This window comes from Pimephales promelas, chromosome 5 (assembly GCF_988280905.1).
Source record: "Pimephales promelas chromosome 5, fPimPro1.hap1.1, whole genome shotgun sequence".
NCBI classification, from domain to species: Eukaryota; Metazoa; Chordata; class Actinopteri; order Cypriniformes; family Leuciscidae; genus Pimephales; species Pimephales promelas.
The window spans coordinates 5,659,677-5,680,251 of record NC_142773.1 but is presented as its reverse complement, the minus strand read 5'-3'; the positions used below and the strand labels follow the sequence as shown (position 1 = coordinate 5,680,251).

The following is a 20,575-nucleotide window of genomic DNA, read 5'->3' as shown; positions in this document are numbered from 1 at the left end:
GGGCCGCCAGTTGATCATCAGTGTTATAGAGAAACCAATCGTAAATAGAAACTGAGGGCATATAAATCTTTAGATGCCTATATGGTCCTGTACAAGACTTGTCTGTACGATCCGCAGTTCTGCCAAGCCAGCGCCGAGACCACGACAATGTAAAGAGTGACATTACAGTGCGATTTAAATGATGTGAATATTTTCTAGAAATAAAAGTTCCAGATACAGCATATTCATTTTTTCATCAATTCTTGCACCAGACAACACCACAAGATGACATTTAATAATAGTAACAATTATTTAAGCTACTTATTATGTAGCCGAATCTGTGCTGTTTTGCATTGGCCGCTTCCAGTTTTCACTTTGTTTTGCCTCCAGCTAGCGCCGTGACATAACTGTGACGTCGGCGCAAAAGGGGTCTATAGCCCCGTTAATTTAAAACTGAATCTTGAACAGTACCGGAAAGACACCTTATGGAGGTTTAACACATTTGTACTAATTCAGATGAAGGAACAAATTAATGCAGTTATTAGAGAGAGAGAGAGAGAGAGAGACGTTGAAATAATGAGACAGAAAAGCAAGTGTGTCAATATTATTATTTATTAACTTCGTTTTAATTAATTTGTTCATTATTGTTTTCTATAATTGACAGTAGATAACCCAATAAATGAAACACACAAAGCACTTTTTTACAAGTAAGCCAATCAATAATTATTTATTTGTTATATTATCTGGAAAAATTACAAAAATCCGTGCAGCAGGACTATTAATTTATTTATATAGCTTATTCAGTTTAATTTTCTATTTAGCCTATTATAGATAGGACTATACTTTATTTATTAAAATTAAACTGTATGTGTCAATTGATTGTGAAGTTAGAAGTTAAAATTGCAGATCAAGCGCATGGGGCTGCATGTCTTCTCTTGTTATATTGTATCCTATTTTCCGTTAACTACGCGCAGTGATATGCAACTCTAATGCGGTTCAAACTTGCCTGAAACTACTTTAGCCGTGAAAATAATTGCACACCTATTGAATGTTCTCAACCAATCAGAATCAAGCGTTCAACAGCCCTGTAGTATAATTGATTTGAATATCCCCAACTGAGCAAGCCAAAGGCGACAGTGGCAAGGAACTGAAAAACTCCATCAGGTGACCCGATGGAGGAAAAAAAACCTTGGGAGAACCCAGGCTCAGTCGGGGGCCAGTTCTCCTCTGGCGTTTATGAACTAGAGGCCAAATTTACAGTAACTGTCACGTAAAAATGTATATGAATGTTTTTAAATAGACTTTAAACGCGAACCTGTGATAAATTGGTAGTAACAGCCCTCCTGATGACGTTCACATGCGCATTAAGAATTGATTCTATAGTTATGTGCGTTTGAATATATTTTTAATATTCCGGTTTTTAAATTCCCTCATGCCTGAACAAACTTCTTGTCTATAAATTTGATACAGATTTTCGAATCGTGAAACGAATTCACATCGCTTAATCTGTAGAGTGTGAAAGGGATCCTCCATAGAGAGAGGCTAGTTGGCACTTTAGCACTGCATTGTCATCGTGTCCAGGCTAAGGTCATCGCCAGATCTGGATACGGCCTGGATCCGGCAGGCTGCGGGAAAACCTCGGGATAAACAAAGACACTAAAATTAGCATAGATGCCATTCTTCTTATGATGTAACGATTATTGTAGCATTGATTGTAACATGATTATTGTAACAGTTGTAGTTTTTTTTTTACATTTTTTAAGACATGTCTTGGACTTAAAAGGAAAAACTTAAGTTTAATTATGGTATAATGGGTGGTGGTGTGGATGGTCATTTGATTTACCCTCAGCACTTCTCTCATTTATCGGTGCAGTGGTCTGGTCTGAGCTGCGATAATAGGGACTTTAAGCAACAGCCTCTGGTGGAACGGCAACGGCATTCTGGCGTTCTATTGCGCATGCGCGACATTAACTGCTACTTCTTGACGTTCTACTGTAACCGTCTACTACGGGAGAACAGCTGATTTGCCGTAGTAGTTACTACGTGACAGATTAAGACAGTTAATGTTATGTTTTAGGTTATGTGGCATTGAAATCGTTTCTGTATATCATTAAGTGCTAAAATCAACCCTTCTCTTTCTTTTTAAAACCACTTTCTTTTTGTATTTTGTCTGATGATTTAATTTTTCCCTATGCCGTCCTCTTTACTGTTGCTTAGTGATTTTTGCGCTCTTTAACTACGGCAGTTAACTGTTTATTTCCGGCTGCCGTCGCCGTTCTATCAGCAGCTGGTGCTTAAAGTCCCTAATGAAGAGACGGCAGCTTCACAAAACTTCCCGTCCTTGTCCTCTTTCTCATCGGCATCTCATTTTTTCTCAAATGGTTGATGCTTTTCAGCCGCATCGACTCAATCTGGATACGACCTGGACAGAGAAACAGAGTACCTGTGCGTAATCCAGTCCAGGGGTCACATTCAGTCCCGTAGCAGGCATGTTTTGATCTTCTCTACTCCATTAAATTTGGGTTTTGACAGCAACTGTTGAGAAAAAAATAGTCAAATTTTTAGGGAAAAAATAATTGCCAGTCCAGCAGTTCAATGATCTCTTTAACTTTGAGGCCCCTATTAACAACAGGCCGACCTCTAATGGGACGGGTGTAGGATGACCAGGCTGGAAGAAAGATCATTGTTGATTAGAGGATTTTTATAAGATTTTAGAATACAAATTTTTGTCCAGTTTTGGAAAAATGTTGTTTTCATGTTCTTTGACTTTTTGACATATTTCACTGCCACCTGATCAACAAAACATTTAGCTCATTACAATTACAACATGTAAATTGCACCACATAGTGAACATTATATACAATAAAAGGACTTGAAATGGATAGTGAGGCAAAAAAATTTGCTAAATGTAAGAAATGACTATACATCAAGATCATCCTCCAAGCGCTTCCCTTCATAAACCTTGCCGAATCCTCCCACACCAAGCATTTTGCCGATTTTAAACCGGCTCAGAATGCCGTCTGTTAAAAGATTAATGGTTATATTTGACATGAAATGTCAAGCATGGTCAGCAGGGAGAGTAATATTTGAGATATGGCAGTAAACTCACCCTGAGTTGTTACGTCCGCTCTGTGATCTGGTGCTGGACTGTGGTGGACTGGAGCTGAAGGGGTTTGAACCTGCGGATCTACAGGAGGAACGACTTCAAGACCACTGGATAGAGGTTCCTGAAGACCATGATCCTCTAGAGCACAGGCACTGTCCTTTAGAGAATTTTGATCTAAAGCAGGGAATATCACACAAAAGCACGTTTCAAATAAATGATGCTTTGGAAAAAAAAAAGTGTCAGCTCAATATCTAACTGTTCTGTGTGAAATACATAAAAATTACACACTTCATACCCATTATGGTGATTCTTTTGTTAAAATATAACACATGGATTTGTAATGGTCATTTGATTTACCCTCAGCACTTCTCTCATTTATCGGTGCAGTGGTCTGGTCTGAGCTGCGATAATGAAGAGACGGCAGCTTCACAAAACTTCCCATCCTTGTCCTCTTTCTCATCGGCATCTCATTTTCCTCAAATGGTTGATGCTTTTCAGCCGCGTCGGATCAATCTGGATATGACCTGGACAGAGAAACAGAGTACCTGTGCATAATCTGGTCCAGGGGTCACATTCAGTCCCGTAGCAGCCATGTATGTCCATGTTTTGATCTTCTCCACTCCATTAAATTTGGGTTTTGACAGCAACTGTTTTGGGGAAAAAATAATTGGAGAAGAAAACACTTTCGACCATTATTCAAAGTAACAGAGATACACGTTTTCACTTTCTTGGATTATATAATTGGCAGGTGGCATGCCAGTTTTCCAGGTATATATGGGATTGCATTAATCTTTCTGAAAATGATGTACAGAGCTCTAATAAACAGAAAACTTCTCTCGCTAGTGGCTGCAGTGGTCTGATCGTCCACTTTCTGACCCTGACCTCAGCTGCTGCTCCGACCTACTCCTCCTCTTCTGTCTCTCCTGACTATCGCTTCCCTTTCTAACAGGTTGATGATAAACATACATTACACATATAAGAGATTTGACCTTGACTTTTCCTGTTTCACAATAAACTAAGAACATATCAAACAAATAGACAAAAAAAAGTGTCTTCCAAATATTAATATACAGGTGAAACTCGAAAAATTAGAACATTGTGCAAAAGTTCATTTATTTACGTAATTCAACTTAAAAGGTGAAACTAATATGTTATAGAGACTCATAACACGCAAAGTGAGACATTTCAAGCCTTTATTTGTTGTAATTGTGATGATTATGGATGAAACCCCAAATTCAGTTAGAATATTGTGAAAAGGTTTTCATAGCTGTACGCCATAATCATCACAATTATAACAAATAAAGGCTAGAAATATCACACTCTGCATGTTATGAGTCTCTCTTATCATATCATATATATATCATATCATATATACATAATCATATATTAGTTTGACCTTTTAAGTTGAATTACTGAAATAAATTAACTTTTGCATGATATTCTAATTTTTCGAGTTCCACCTGTGAATCCAAATTCATTTCTAGCTTATTAGGGTCATTACCTTAAACCATTTATGGGAAATGATTTCCTCCAAACCAATCCGCTCACTTGGGTTTTCCCGCAGGAGGCGTCGAATCAGGTCGCGGCAATCTGTGAAGTGACCTTAAACTTTACACCTGCTGTCTTTCTATTAAGCTGTGAGATTAGACTACGTTATACTGTATGGTTAATTGGAATTGGTAACAGCCATATTTTTTGAAGCTTTCTGGTTTTGGTGTTACTGTTACTTCTTTGTTTCATTTGTTCTATTTTGGTGATTTGAAATTATAATTGATCATCTTTTTTATAATGAATGCAATTTTACCGTTGGACAAGTGAAACATAGACCAGGTGTTATTCTTAATCCTCAGATGGTCTTTGGGTTCTGGTAAGCGTCCACACAACATGTGGAATAAGAGCACTCCCAGAGACCACACAGTAGCTGGTTTACCGTGGTACCTTTGCAATCTGTCGAACTCAGGTGGACAGTACCTTCTTGTGCCTAGAAAGAGATTTGTCTGTTGGTTAAGCTTGAAATCCCATAGCATGTTTTCTCAAGGTGCTGATACACGGGGCAACTTATTGAGCAATGTTGCCGTTAACAACAACATAACAACATGCCGATACATACCACGGAAGTCATCATAGGCGGACTCTTTCATGAATCTCCCGCACCTGAAGTCAATCAGTTTGACCTCACGTGTTTTTTTGTTGATCAGCAGGTTTTGTAACTTGATGTCGCCGTGGAAAACTCCTCGGTCACAGCACGTCTGAGCAGCCGTTGTTGCCTGCGCCATGATAGTCCGTGCCGTTTCCTCACAGAGAATGCGTTTGCGATTATCCCAAAAAACAAACACATCTTCGCAGTCTGGGGGACGCTCCAAGACCATGATATATTGGTCAGGCTGGTCCTGCCAGTCCAGCAGTTCAATGATCTCTTTAACTTTGGGGTCCCTATTAACATATTTTAACAGGCCGACCTCTAATGGGACGGGTGTAGGATGACCAGGCTGGAAGAAAGATCATTGTTGATTAGAGGATTTTAATAAGATTTTAGATTAAAAAATGTTTGTCCAGTTTTGGAAAAATGTTGTTTTCATGATCAAACTTACAATTTTGATGTATTCCATGTTCTTTGACTTTTTGACAATTTTCACTGCCACCTGATCAACAAAACATTACAATTACATTTACAAACATGTAAATTGCACCACATAGCCTAGTGAACATAGGATACACTAAAAGAACTTGAAATGGATAGTGAGACGAAAAAGAATTTGCTAAATTGATAAATGTAAGAAATGACTATACCTCAAGACCATCCGCCAAGCGCTTCCCTTCATAAACCTTGCAGAATTCTCCAAAACCAAGGATTTCGCCGATTTTAAACCGGCTCAGAATGTCGTCTGTTAAAAGATTAATGGTTATAGTTGACATGAAATGTCAAACATTGACAGCAGTGAGAGTAATATTTGAGATATGGCAGTAAACCCAATTGAATTGTACAATAGTAGTTTCTTTTTTTTAAAAAAAAAAAACTTGTTTAGATATTTAAGACATGTCTTGGAATTAAAAGAAAAAACTTAAGCTTAAAGGGTTAGTTCACCCAAAAATGAAAATTTTGTCAGTATTTACTCACCCTCATGTTGTTCCAACCCCGTAAGACCTTCGTTCATCTTCGGAACACAAATTAAGATATTTAAGATATTAAGATCACTCCTGCATACAGTCCATAGGCTTCTTGAGGGACTGGCTCTTGCTGTCCTCGAAAAGTCATTAAAGACATCGTTAAAATAGTCCAAGTGACTACAGGGGCTCAATCTTAAGTTTATCAAACGACGAGAACACTTTTGTGCGCAAAAAAAAACAACAAAAATAACGACTTTATTTCAACTATTCACTTCCTTCTCCATGAGCCTGTAAGTCAGTTAACGTGGTGTGATTGCGTAGAGCTACGTCACACGTAGGCTCACTATTGGCCGACGCTGGTCATGTGTGTGTGATGCGTGTGACGTACAATAACAGAAGCTTACGCTATTAAACTAGTAACCTGACTCGCGCAGAGGGAGAAATAAACGAATAGTTGAAATAAAGTCGTTATTTTTGTTGTTTTTTTTGCGCACAAAAGTGTTCTCGTCGTTTGATAAACTTAAGATTGAGCCCCTGTAGTCACTTGGACTATTTTAACGATGTCTTTAATGACTTTTCGAGGACAGCAAGAGCCAGTCCCTCAAGAAGCCAATGGACTGTATGCAGGAGCGATCTTAATATCTTAAATATCTTAATTTGTGTTCCGAAGATGAACAAAGGTCTTACGGGGTTGGAACAACATGAGGGTGAGTAAATACTGACAGAATTTTCATTTTTGGGTGAACTAACCCTTTAATTATGTTATAATGGGTGTTGGTGTGGATGGATTTGTAATGGTCATTTGATTTACCCTTAGCACTTTTCTCATTTCTCGGTGCAGTAGCTGCGTCGGTTCTGGATGTTGAGGGGGAGTCGCACACCTGAGCGAGGGTAAAAATAATTTGTTATAGGCTGCATTTAAATTGCAGGTCTTGATGCCCAAATCCGATTTTCTGACTATATCTGATTTTATTGACAACCCGCTTACATCATCTTTTAAAAGTGACCCATATCCGATTTTTGCATTTACACTATGCAGTGCTGAAACTACCAAATGCAGACGTTCTGACCCGGGAAATTAAGCAAAACAGCACAAATTTCAATGGATGCAGATGCGAATAAAATTATCCAGTGTTTTTCTTTCCACAATATTTTGAAAAGTCATCAAAACATTGGTCTCGTACGCCGGAGAATAAGAGGAGAGGCACTGTAGCGAGCACTTAAAACGATGCCTCATTTATCTCGTGAAATGTCTTCAAATACAGATTTATTTCTGTAACAACCCTGCATTTTTGCCTGCACTCATCGCCCAAAACACTCAAACGACATGAAACCTCCGCATTGCTCCACTGTGTGTATCCTTTCTTCCATCGCGCCTATAATCGCGCACTTTTTAATGACGTACGTCTCGCATTTCCTGGGGAATATCCGATTTGTCTGCTTACATGGCACACGTAAATGCACGTATCCGATTCATATCCGATTTATTACCACATATGAATGAGGCCTGAATCTGATCTGAGAAAATCGGAATCCATGCGTTTTTTCCTGCTTACACGTTCACAGGTCATATCCGATCTGTGCCACATGAGAGGAAAAAATCGGATTTGGGTCACTTGAACCATGCAGTGTAAACGAGGCCATAGAGACTCATAACACGCAAAGTGAGACATTTCAAGCCTTTATTTGTTATAATTGTGATGATTATGGATGAAACCCCAAATTCAGTTAGAATATTGTGAAAAGGTTTTCATAGCTGTACGCCATAATCATCACAATTATAACAAATAAAGGCTTGAAATGTCACACTCTGCTTGTTATGAGTCTCTCTATAATATATTAGTTTGACCTTTTAAGTTGAATTACTGAAATAAATTAACTTTTGCATGATATTCTAATTTTTCGAGTTCCACCTGTAAATCCAAATTCATTTCTAGCTTATTAGGGTCATTACCTTAAACCATTTATGGGAAATGATTTCCTCCAAACCAATCCGCTCTCTTGGGTTTTCCCGCAGGAGGCGTCGAATCAGGTCGCGGCAATCTGTGAAGAGACCTTAAACTTTACACCTGCTGTCTTTCTATTAAGCTGTGAGATTAGACTACGTTATACTGTATGGTTAAAAAAAACTGGAATTGGTAACAGCCATATTTTATGAAGCTTTCTGGTTTTGGTGTTACTGTTACTTCTTTGTTTCATTTGTTCTATTTTGGTGATTTGAAATTATAATTGATCATCTTTTTTATAATGAATGCAATTTTACCTTTTGACAAGCGACACTCAGACCACATGTCATCATTAATCATCAGATGGTCTTCGGGTTCTGGATAGCGTCCAAACAACATTACGAATAAGAGCACTCCCAGAGACCACACAGTAGCTGGTTTAGCGTGGTACTTGCCCCTTGTGTGGAACTCAGGTGGACAGTACCTTCTTGTGCCTAGAAAGAGATTTGTCTGATGGTTAAGTTTGAAATCCCATAGCATGTTTTCTCTAGGTGACGATACATGGGGCAACTTATTGAGCAATGTTGCCGTTAACAGGAAACCAGGTGAGATACTGGGCCCATGACCGATCTAAAGTATCCAGATAGAAATTTGTTGGCCATTCTCAATGAGAAAGCGCCCAAGGAACATCGCTCTGCAACATTGCTCAAAAAAGTTGCCCCGTGTATCAACACATTCTGTATCCATTAGAGTAAATTAATAATTTAGTTGTTTTTATTCACAATTCTGGAGTTTTAAAAGTGAGATCAATCCATGGCCAAACCAGGCGTGAGGCGACATATTTAGTGAGAACATATTCATCTAAATTTAAAAAATAAAAACTCTTTTCAAACCTTGATTCATAATACATACCACGGAAGTCGTAATAGGCGGACTCTTTCAGGAATCTCCCGCACCCGAAGTCAATCAGTTTGACCTCAAGTGTTTTTTTGTTGATCAGCAGGTTTTGTAACTTGATGTCGCTGTGGAAAACTCTTCGGTCACAGCACGTCTGAGCAGCCGTTGTTGCCTGCGCCATGATAGTCCGTGCCGTTTCCTCACAGAGAATGCGTTTGTGATTATCCCAAAAATTAAACACATCTTCGCAGTGTGGGGGACGCTCCAAGACCATGATATATCCGTCAGGCTGGTCCTGCCAGTCCAGCAGTTCAATGATCTCTTTAACTTTGGGGTCCCTATTAACATATTTTAACAGGCCGACCTCTAATGGGACGGGTGTAGGATGACCAGGCTGGAAGAAAGATCATTGTTGGTTGGAGGATTTTTATAAAGATTTTAGAATAAAAAATGTTTGTCCAGTTTTGGAAAAATTTTGTTTTCATGATCAAACTTACAATTCTGACGTATTCCATGCTCTTTGACTTTTTGACATATTTCACTGCCACCTAATCAACAAAACAAAACATTTACCCCATTACAATTACATTTACAAACATGTAAATTGCACCACATAGCCTAGTGAACATAACATACTCTAAAAGAACTTGAAATGGATAGTGAGACGAAAAAAAAGAATTTGCTAAATTGATAAATGTAAGAAGTGACTATACCTCAAGACCATCCTCCAAGCGCTTCCCTTTATAAACCTTGCCGAATCCTCCCTCACCAAGCATTCTGCCGATTTTAAACCGGCTTAGAATGTCGTCTGTTAAAAGATTAATGGTTATAGTTCACAAGAAATGCCAAGCATGGACAGCAGGGAGAGTAATATTTGAGATATGGCAGTAAACCAAATTGTATTGTACAATTGTAGTTTTGTTTTGTTTTTTTACAAAACTTGTTTAGATATTTAATAGGGGTGGGAATTGGCAACTATGTGACGATTTGATATCGTGATATTTGGGCCACAATTCAATATTATTGGGATTCTCAATATATATTGTCATACAAGCAATATATTGTGATTCATGTTCCCCATGTTATTCAAAGACATCACAAAAAATAAGCAAAATAAGACTGCTCAACTCATTTCAATTAAATGTCACATTTAATTCTGTAAACATTATCTTCAACTGAAGTGCAAAAACTTGTTCTTGAACATTCAGGACACAGGACAGGACGTAGCTGCTAATTATTCTCTGAATAGGAGACCTCTCACATGAATGTTGAGCTCCAGGATTGCTAGATAGTCGGTGTTACCGGTGTTCGGGCTTGAGCACATCATTACACACAAATTATGCCAAAACGTCCGTTTGTCAAATGTCCTCATAAGAGCTGTCTAAAATGATTTAAATAAAGTCTTAAATGAACATTTGTGAGAAAATGGGACGCGTGTCAGATCGCGTCTCTGTCCTACATTGGACTTCATTAACGTGTAGCTAACTAGCCCACGACGCTCAACGGCTGTCCGGATTCACTCACTCGTTTTCATTCACTCCTTCAAGCGAACAGTGGACTAATTAGGGAATAAGCCTAACTTAGTGAGTGATTGTTTAGGGGGCGATTTCGGATTCAACCTATGTTCTCAAGCAGTGAAAAATAGAGAAACCAATGAAGAAAATCGTAAAGTAAAACAGATAATTTTACAGTATTGCCTCAGAAAATATCGCGATAGGCCTAACGTTACTATGCTGTATCGATTTCCCCCACCCCTAATATTTAAGACATGTCTTGGAATTAAAAGAAAAAAATTAAGTTTAATTATGGTATAATGCGTGGTCGTGTTGATGGATTTTGGTCATTTGATTAACTTACCCTCAGCACTTCTCTCATTTCTCGGTGCGTCAGTTCTGGATGTTGATGGGCAGTCACACTGAGCGAGGGGCTTTCTCTTGTTCTGTGCCATGATAACAGTTGGGTAACTTTATCAAATAAACTGCAAAACAAACAACGAAGACTGACTGTATGTGTTTGTTTCACAAGGCTGAACTAACACAAACACAACACAAAGAACCATGACAACGCTCAACTTCTTTTATGACGTCATTTTCGAATGCGCGTGAGACTGAAGCTGAACTCTTCTCATTGCCTACATTGTTCACAGCAGGGAAAATGTATTGTTTTCTATTCTAATGTTTCTACATAAAACATCTCACCTTGTCCTTTCACTTCATAATAAAAAAAGCAATATTTCTAGTATTATTTTATAACAATTTTTTTTTTATTTAAAGTCAGAATAATTTAGTGTTTGACAGGATTATTAAGAGAACAACCATTCAAAATGTGTTAAGATAATTTGGTGACATATCAGGAAAAGTGGAAAATTTATTTAAATCCTAGATTACGCAAAATATAATGGACCGCTAGCACTGAACTTCACGATCTTCCGTGTGGAAACAATACATAGTTCCCACATGACGTCACAACATACGGGCATTTGCCGACCCGGCGCCATTGCTTAGGGCAAAACATAAGAAGAAGCAATACGAGTTGAACGAAGTGAAATGAGTTTCGTGCTATAAAGTGAAAATGGTCATCTCCTGCTGAGTCAATGGATGATAAAATCGTGCCGGAGGTTCAGTTAAATCGGGATTTTACACTATACCCGTCATTAGACTCCATATGGATGTGAGAAGACTAAGCTTTTGTCCGAACAACGACGGAGATTATGGCTGGCGAGCATAAACAGGAAAGAAACTCACTCAAAACACGCAAGAATTTGTTTGACAAAAGCACAATGTTGTGTTTTATTGCGAGTGTAAATAAATTTAAGTTAACACATTGCAGTTTGAATAATGTCCTGTATGAACAAAATGACGAGGTATTAAAAACATACAAAACAACATTGTTTCCACTGTTTGATCTCACATTCCAGCATTGCAATCTCAGATTATGTCCCTAAAGATCCCGCGTATAATGTAGTTCCTCATTACATTAATTAAATTGCACGCGAGTTATTTATTTTAATATTCATGCACCGAACCATGACGCCCGCAAGTACATGCATATAACAGAAATCACCGGTGACTGGGGAACATAGGAATTAAGTTGTGCAGGCTATGGCTTTTTAATAGACAGATTAGCATCATGCTACTTCGCTATGATGACTTAAGTTACTTTTCCATTGATTGCACTTGAGCAAACGTCACCAAACCAACCCCACGTCAATCTGATCGTACACTTCCAGTGATTTCCAGGCTTGGAAATGCTCACATGTGTAAAAACTCCTCACCAATACCAGATAATTGTACACATGAAAATACTGTATCTGAGGCAAAGTTGCATAATCGGTGCTCAGTGCTTCTTTTGTTGCATAAGGATACACACCATTTATGAATGACATTTTCGCATTGTACCTCTCTATGTCTTGTTTTAATAGTCTCTTTATAATCTATTACACTTTGTCTTTTCATGATTTGCATAACAATATAAACAGACATAAATATTTGTTTGTAAAACGACATTCTCTGATAAAACGTTGTAAACGCCTATGGTAAACACAGCGGTTTTGCCCTCAAAGATGGCGTCTCCGGGGAGGTCACGTGACAATTTTTTTGCCTGTGGGAACTATGTATACCACTTTCGGTTATGTTTACTTTCAATGTACTGCAGTCAATGAGTTGAACAAACGCCAACTAAAATGAGTGTCTATAATAAGATTTTATATTTTGAATTTTTTTATTGACATAAGAAGGGATATTCTGATGTTTACCGTGTGCAGAATTTTCAAAACTCATCGGAACATGAAGTTCAAATCCAAAACAAGCCAATCCGAGAAAGCTGCTGTTAATACGCCATTATTTCACCACAGGGTGTCAGTGTTCGTCTACACTAATGACTGCGACGCTGAAATGTGTGAGAACAGATAACGTCAGTAGGAAACACAAACATTTATTTATTTGGATTAAATATTGTAATCAATCAGTGTCATTTTTCAATGTCAATCGTTTTACTATTTACATGTTCATGCCCAAAATGCTTAATTAAAGGGATAGTTCACTTTGAAATGAATTTTTGATATGTATTAGCTTACTTCAAGGGCATCCAAGATGCAGGTGTCTTTGTTTCCACAGTATTTTCAATTTTGATATTTTTAGGTCAAACCAACGAACGGTTTGTGTGAGAAAAAGAACAGTATTTATATCATTCTTACCTCTTGTAATCACAGTCACATCCAGTACTCTGTGTTACCCTTTACTGTGAAGATCTAAACATATTTAGATATACAGGAAATTGCAATGGAAGACGATTTCGATTTATCAACAGACAACGTTGATTTTTTTTCGCAACCGCGTAAGAGATCTCTTCCAGCGCTTGTGCAGACCGAAGCGCCCGTGCCTTCAGATCACTTGGACTTGGCTGTGGTTACAAGAGGTAAAAACGATATAAATACTGTTCATTTTCTCACACAAACCGCTCGTTTCGTGTTGTTACGCGTTAACAGTTTAAGGACCCAGAACCAGATATGAAGAATGAAGACCCGGAGTCAGAATTATAAAAAAATTAAAGAAATGTTTACTGAACATAGTTTGCCATTTCATCAGCAGAAGTCAGTTTCAAGACTCACTCAGGAGTTCGTAGGCCGCCTCCTTACAGTTACAATAGCCATGTTTCCACTGCCGGGCCAGGGCCGGCCGTGCTAGTGCGTGCCAGGGCCAGTCGCGTTTCCACTGTCACTTCCGGGGCTTGATCGGGGCTTCCTCGGGGCCAACGGCCAGGATTTCTGGCCCGTCGAATACCTCGTGCTAGAGGCGTGCTCAAGGTAAAAGGCGGAGTTTATCGGTGTTATGGAACGTTATGATCTGAAGCAAGATGCACATTTCACTTTATATTAGTGTCCATGTTTAACCGGTTAACCGATTAACCGTTTAAAATTGCATAACCGAAACCTTTTTGCTCGGTTAAGTGGCGTCAATACATATTTGCACAAAACTTTTGCGTTTTTTCTGAATGTCAATAAAAAAATATTGTGAAATGACAGCGTTTCCATTAACGATGTTATGCGACTAAAACATCTTTTTTTTCTTTCGCGATAAGTCATTCCAAAAATAATGGCAACGGACGTTGGAGTCTATCACAGCCACCGCATTAGATTATTATTTATTTATTACGTGCGTGTTAGCCAAAAGAGACAGAGTTCCCCCTCATTTCTGATCCGAGGTCTTGATTGTGGCATTTCTTTGAGGTTTTGTCTAGTAGGCTATTCCTTGTATCTTTTATGAATTTTAAAAAAGAACTCAGCCTCGTATTATGTCCAAACTGTCTGTCTATTTTGTGTTCATTCGTTTCCCCTTATTTAATTCGTTGGCCTAATTGCAAAATGAAAAATGAACGGTTGTTGTATTTTGTAAAACGCAAAGTTGAAAACCAAAATGTTCATTTGAACTGTAGGCCTATGCCAAATGCTGCGCAAAAATATATAGGCTATATATAGGCTATATCGACGAATTTTCAGATATTTGATTTTTTTTTTTTTGCCTCTTTAAACATTTAAAATATTTGACAAATTAATATGAAAAAAAAATATTTTACTGGTTTTCCAACACTATCTCACAACCAATTCGTACGAATTCGACGCATGATTAAAAAGTGTCTAATTCGTACTAATTCGTACAACCTCACTTGTACTAATTCGTACGATTTGTCTAAACCCACGTGATGGTTAAGTTTAGGGGCATGGTCAGGGGTAGGTCATTCGTACGAATTGGCCAATTCGTAAAATATGTACGATTTAGCAAAATCGTATTAATTCGTACAAGTGAGGTCGTATGAATTGTTACGAATTAGCCACTTTTTAATCATTCGTCGAATTCGTACGACTTGGTCATGAGATCGGGTTGGGTTTTCTGAGGCCAAATTAGAACCTGGAAATTATATTTTCCCCGCAGTGCTGAATGAGAAGAGCCGTACGCACCTCTTGACTAAATAACTTATAGCCTTTTGTAAATGATGATTAATATTTAATTTATACAGTTTTTTTACATTTTACATAATTTATTTTACATTTGATTATTCAGTTTCTACACTAGAACACTACCTAACCAGTTTATAACAATAAAAAAGAAACCAAACACACCAACTAAAAGTAAGAAAAATGATGGAGAGAAAAACATCATCAATGACTCAAACTTGATCAATAAAACACATAATTCAAAATCAAAAGCTATGAAAACACAATTTCTACAGCTCTGAGTGGGCAACACATGCTCTGCTATGTCTCTCTCTCATCTGTCTTTCTCTCTCATGCTTCCTTTCCCCTGTTTCCTCCTCCACTGATGGCATGTCCAGGGCAGAACAACCTGTGAGAAATGGGACAGGAGGAGAAAATGGAAACAACAGAGGAAAAGAAACACACTCAAGCCCCTTTCACACAGCTCGTGGATCGTCTGGCAGCGTTTCTGATCAAATCAGAGAAAAAAATGCACAAGCGTGAACCAAAATCACATGAACCCAGTTCAAATCCCGGGTCATTTTATCCGTGTATTTTCCGTAATCTCTGTGTGGAAGGGGCTTCACTGAAGTACGGCTGCAGGCTTCCGAGACTTGAGAAGGCTCTTCTCTATCTGTTAGTCTGCTGGTGTCTCATCAGATGCAATGCACTCAGCATTCTTTTAATCCTTGTGCATTTTGAGATGGTATAAATCCAAAGTCAAGGCTCTGATTACAATGCCATGAAAATAAATATCTACTCTTTTTTTTTTCAGTGTCGATTGCCATCTGGTTGTTGTAAGTATCAATCTAACAGTCATCCTGTATGCCTGATTTGCCATGACATATTGACAAAAAATATATATATTGCCATAATAATGATTGATTATAAATAATTACATTTTGATTTGTACAGATTTTTTTCCAGAAAAAATTCAAGGATTTATTTTTTTAAATTATATTTTTTATTAAAACTAACATCATGAAGTATGATTATTGTTTTACTTGACGTTTCTTAGGAGCATATAAAACAAAACAGCGCATCGATTGGTTTAAAAATGCATACCGATAACCAAACCTAAAGCCTCATACTCAACGTTTCAATACAAATACGTGTATTCAAATCGCTACACCCCTAGTCTTTAGCTATGCAAAATATGTTTGTCATGCACATACGTATATGTTTAGTCAACACCTCAGTATTTTGGTTTGAACAATTAAAGCTACATCATGTTAGTCACCAATAATGTTTTAATAAAGAAGTTTAAGGGATGGTTCTTTATTAAACTACCTACATCCTGGATCTCTGATTTGCCGTGTTAAAGGGATACTCCACCATTTTTTCCATTTTAAACTATGTTATTCCCTTAACTAAGTCGAGTTGATGCATACCTCTCTCGTCTCAGTGCGTGCACTCGACCTCTCAAGCAGAGAAGCGACCGAACACCTCCACGTTTTCCCTATTTAAACACAGTAACGAGCAGTGTAACTCGACCAAGACTGGTGACACAAAATAAAACGCTTTTCTAAGCGTGTAAAGTGGATAACTATAATGTATGGTGGAATACCACAGCAAGTGAGCACTTTGACTCAGCGCATTTATATCTAATATCATCACTCATGAAAAGTCCTTTCCCTCTCCTAGTATCCTCACTCATATTACTGCGCCGAGTCCATAGATATATATGCGCCAAGTCGAAGGGCTCCCAAGCACTTGCTATGGTATTCCACCATACGTTATAGTAATACACTTTACACCCTTAGATAAGCGCCACATTTTATTTTGTTGCACCAGTCTTGGTCGAGTTACTCTGCTCGAGTAACTGTATTTAAATAAGGAAAACGTGGAGGTGTTGGGTCGCTTCTCTCCTTGGCACATATGGTATGAACTGGGCTAGGTAAGTGCTATCAAAGTGTCTCGCGCGCCAGAGAGATCGAGTGCACGCACTGAGACGACAGAGGTAGGCATCAACTCGTCTTAGTTAAGGGCATAACATAGAATAATATGAAAAAACGGTGGAGTATCCCTTTAAGAACATATCAATTAGTTGGTAATCATTGATGAAATTTTTATTTTAATTTGTCCAGACATATGCAATATCTATCAGTCATGCTTCTTTTTCTCCATTTTGCTCTGCAAAATAAACCCCAAAAGCTCTTTTAAGAGCTCTTTCAACAGTTATGTGTCTTTATCCATGTAAGTATATTTGGAAGACACTTTAGTATTTTGATTTTCTAAATCATCAGCCATGTCTTAACAGCTAGAGATGATTCCCTTATTTGGACCTATGTTAGCTGTCCTTGTTAATGTTCATTTACCTGCCTTCAGTTTAAATATAGATAGTTCCCACAGGCGAATTAATGTCACGTGACCTCCCGGAGACGCCATCTTTGAGGGCAAAACCGCTGTGTTTACCATAGGCGTTTACAAAGTTTTATCAGAGAACAAGACCGAGAGAGGTACAATGCGAACATTTCATTCATAAATCGTGTGGATCCGTATGCAGTGACGAAGGAAGCACTGAGCAATGATTATGCCTCAGATACAGTATTTTCATGTGTACCATTATCTGGTATTGGTAAGGAGTTTTTACACATGTGAGCAATTCCGAGCTTGGAAATCACTGGAGGTGTACGATCGTCGATCAGATTGACGTAGGGTTGGTTTGGTGACGTTAAAAAGCCATAGCCTGCACAACTTAATTCCTATGTTCCCCTTAAAACAGTCACCGGTGCTTTCTGTAATATGCATGTACTTGCGGGCGTCATGGTTCAGTGCATGAATATAAAAATAAATAACTCGCGTACAATTTAAAGGTGGAATACCTAAGATTTTTGCATTCAAATATCCCAAAATCACAAGGCTAGTGTTATATATTTAGTTATGATGATAACTCACAATTTTCCAAATGTTTCAAACAATGTTTAAATCGTGAGAAAATTGAGATTGAAAATTTAACCAAGGAAACTTTAAAACTTTTAATTAATCAAAATACATTACATTACATTTTTTTTTTTAAATTAACTATTAAGGTAATAAAGACCCTATGACTTGACACCATTTTACTCAGCTTATGAATACGGCTATGGAAAAAAGAAAATTCATTATTTGGGATTAAAATTTGATAAGATTAGATTAGTATTACAGTCATTAGATCATTATGAATTTAAATGTGATTACCTTATATGCAGGGAGGAAGGGTAGCTGCTTAATCACCACAAGAGGATGACATCCCAGTGTTGTTGATGCTATCCTTTGATTTATATTGCAGATTTATTGAGAAGTGTTTATCTCCAATTAACATGTCCAGTTACTGGAGTAAACGTAGAAAAATTAAAAGAGGAGTTGAACAAGACTTGCTAAATCTGATGTCAGCATCTATAGAAACAGATGAAAGAACTGAGAGACTTAATTGCAACATAGGCAATTTTGAGCAAGTGGCAGAGTCTAACAATAGAGTGGAGTCAGTGGATGATCACACACTAAGCAGTAGTGAGGGAAGAGCTAGCGAGAGATTTGCTGGGAACACAGAGGAGAGCAATGAGGAAAGCATAGACGAGGAGGAGGATGATATCAATGAGGAAAGTATAGATGAGGAGGAAGAGGAGGAGGATGATATCAGAGCATTACTTTCAGATTGGGAAGTCAGGAAACAAATTCCACATTCAGCATTGACTGAACTACTGAAGATTTTGAGCACCAAATTACCCGAATTAGGCCTTCCGAAAGATTCACAGACTTTGCTGAAAACAAAATCAGCGGTGGAAATGGAAGAGGTCTCCGGGGGGACTTATTTTCATGCTGGCATTGAACATGGTCTGTTGTCTCAACTCACAGCATTAGTTCATCCAATGCGGTCTGAGTCCTTGTCCCTGCAAGTCAATATAGATGGTCTTCCTCTATACAAGAGCTCAAACTCTCAGTTCTGGCCTATTTTAGGCCTAGTAGAAAACAACAAAGATGGGGTCCAGACAAACAAGTTACCATTTGTCATTGGGATGTTTTTTGAGGAAAATAAACCAGCCAGTCTTGATTATTTACAAGACTTTGTCAAGGAAATGCAACATCTTGAAAAAGAAGGTTTCTTTTTTGAAGGCAGAAATATTCAAGTCCAGATCTCTGCCATTGTTTGCGACGCACCAGCAAGGGCCTTTATCAGAAATTCTAAAGGTCACAATGGTTACTATGGATGTGACAAATGCAGTCAAAAGGGAGTTTACTACAGTAACCGTATGACGTTCCCAGAAACAACAGCCTGTCTGAGGTCCAACCATGACCATGTAGAGTCTTTTTCTGAGGACTCGAACTACAATGGGAAAACACCTTTAGAATCTCTGTCCATTGGTTTGGTGACATCATTTCCTCTTGACTACATGCACCTTGTATGTTTGGGGGTTACACGTAAACTAATATCTCTATGGCAGAAAGGGCCACTGAAGACTCGTTTGGGCCCAACGTTTGTCAGAAATGTTTCTGCACAACTGTCAGAGCTACGGCCTCATACTCCCATCAAAAGTGAACAGAAAACCGAGATCTCTATTCGAGTCAGACCGCTGGAAGGCAACTGAATTTCGTACATTTCTCTTGTACACTGCACCTGTCTGTTTAAAAGGAAATATTCCTAAGGCAATGTATGAAAACTTCATGCTGCTTGCAGTTGCTATGACCATCTTTCTCAGTCCATCCTTGTGTGCTGACTATGCAGACTATGCTGGAAACCTCATGGTTTTGTTTGTGAACCACTGCAGCTGCTTGTATGGGAAAGAAACCATAACTTACAACATGCATTGCTTGACTCATTTGATTCACGACGTACACACATTCGGTGTCCTTGACAACATTTCTTGCTTTCCCTTTGAGAATTTCCTTGGGCAAATTAAAAGAATGATAAGGAAACCAAACAAGCCTTTGGAACAAGTCACAAGAAGACTGTCAGAAAGAGAGGCTATGTGAACAATGCAGTCAGATCCAGAGAAAATTCTGCAAAAACCACATGACAAAGGCCCAGTCCCAAATGGTCTAAATGTGGAAGCACAATATGCAAAAATGCAGTTCAGTAACTTCTCTGTGCAGATGTGCACTGGGAATAACTGTGTCCAGCTGAAAAACAAGGATGTTGTCGTAGTGAAAAACCTGGTGGTCGAGGAGCATGGAGAAACTTTCATTGTGTACTCCACATTCAGGAACAAGGCAGATCTTTTTGTCTATCCCCTGCCATCATCACAGCTAGACATTTTCCTTCTTTCCGGACTGAAGGATGAACTCCTTTTCACCCAAGCCACAAATGTGCTACGCAAGTTTGTGCTTCTTCCATGCAAAGAGCACTTTGCTGGTCTGCCATTACTCCATTTGTAGGATGTAAGGCACCTGTACAAAAAGAAAGAAAGAAAAAGCTCTGTAAAAAGTTTAACATCTACAAACAATGTAGAACTCCCTCAATTATCTGTAAATAGGTTTGTATGTTATAAGATATGTTGCAATTTAATTTGTGATTTTTTTGTGAAATTGATTGACCCCATCACCTTTTTGTTCACAGTTCAATGTTTGCTGTGGTCAAATTTCCCAACG

General features: G+C 38.3%; 1 protein-coding gene and 1 pseudogene across 5 annotated transcripts; one reads left to right on the top strand and one right to left on the bottom strand.

Annotated features, from left to right (window-relative positions):
• Nucleotides 1-575: 575 nt before the first annotated feature.
• LOC120470036 (uncharacterized) lies at nt 576-11,117 on the bottom strand. Of its 5 annotated transcripts, none has more exons than XM_089130839.1 (17): nt 10,894-11,117; nt 9,750-9,844; nt 9,534-9,584; nt 9,052-9,430; nt 8,457-8,633; nt 8,148-8,236; nt 7,005-7,074; nt 5,876-5,970; nt 5,677-5,727; nt 5,196-5,574; nt 4,890-5,066; nt 4,587-4,675; nt 3,443-3,732; nt 3,089-3,259; nt 2,905-2,999; nt 1,823-2,514; nt 576-1,616 (listed from the first exon to the last, which is right to left on the bottom strand). In XM_089130839.1, exons 1-13 carry the CDS (start codon nt 10,982-10,984, stop codon nt 3,580-3,582), a joined length of 1,896 nt encoding a protein of 631 aa, XP_088986965.1. In that variant the 5' UTR covers nt 10,985-11,117; the 3' UTR covers nt 576-1,616; nt 1,823-2,514; nt 2,905-2,999; nt 3,089-3,259; nt 3,443-3,579. The 5 variants fall into 5 exon arrangements, with proteins under 5 accessions (XP_088986965.1, XP_088986964.1, XP_088986966.1 ...); XM_089130838.1 differs by having other exon boundaries at nt 3,089-3,237; XM_089130840.1 differs by having other exon boundaries at nt 576-1,604; nt 3,089-3,237.
• A 7,192-nt stretch (nt 11,118-18,309) lies between these two features.
• On the top strand, nt 18,310-20,362 carry LOC148981319 (uncharacterized; annotated as a pseudogene).
• The last annotated feature ends 213 nt before the right edge of the window (nt 20,363-20,575 follow it).

Excerpts from the sequence above, each read along its gene's own strand:
- LOC120470036 (XM_089130839.1), bottom strand. The coding sequence starts at position 10,984 with ATGGCACAGAACAAGAGAAAGCCCCTCGCTCAGTGTGACTGCCCATCA. Across the intron at positions 9,585-9,749 it reads GCTTGGAGGATGGTCTTGAG|GTGGCAGTGAAATATGTCAA; the intron begins GTATAGTCACTT and ends TTTGTTGATTAG. Across the intron at positions 5,728-5,875 it reads GCTTGGCGGATGGTCTTGAG|GTGGCAGTGAAAATTGTCAA; the intron begins GTATAGTCATTT and ends TTTGTTGATCAG.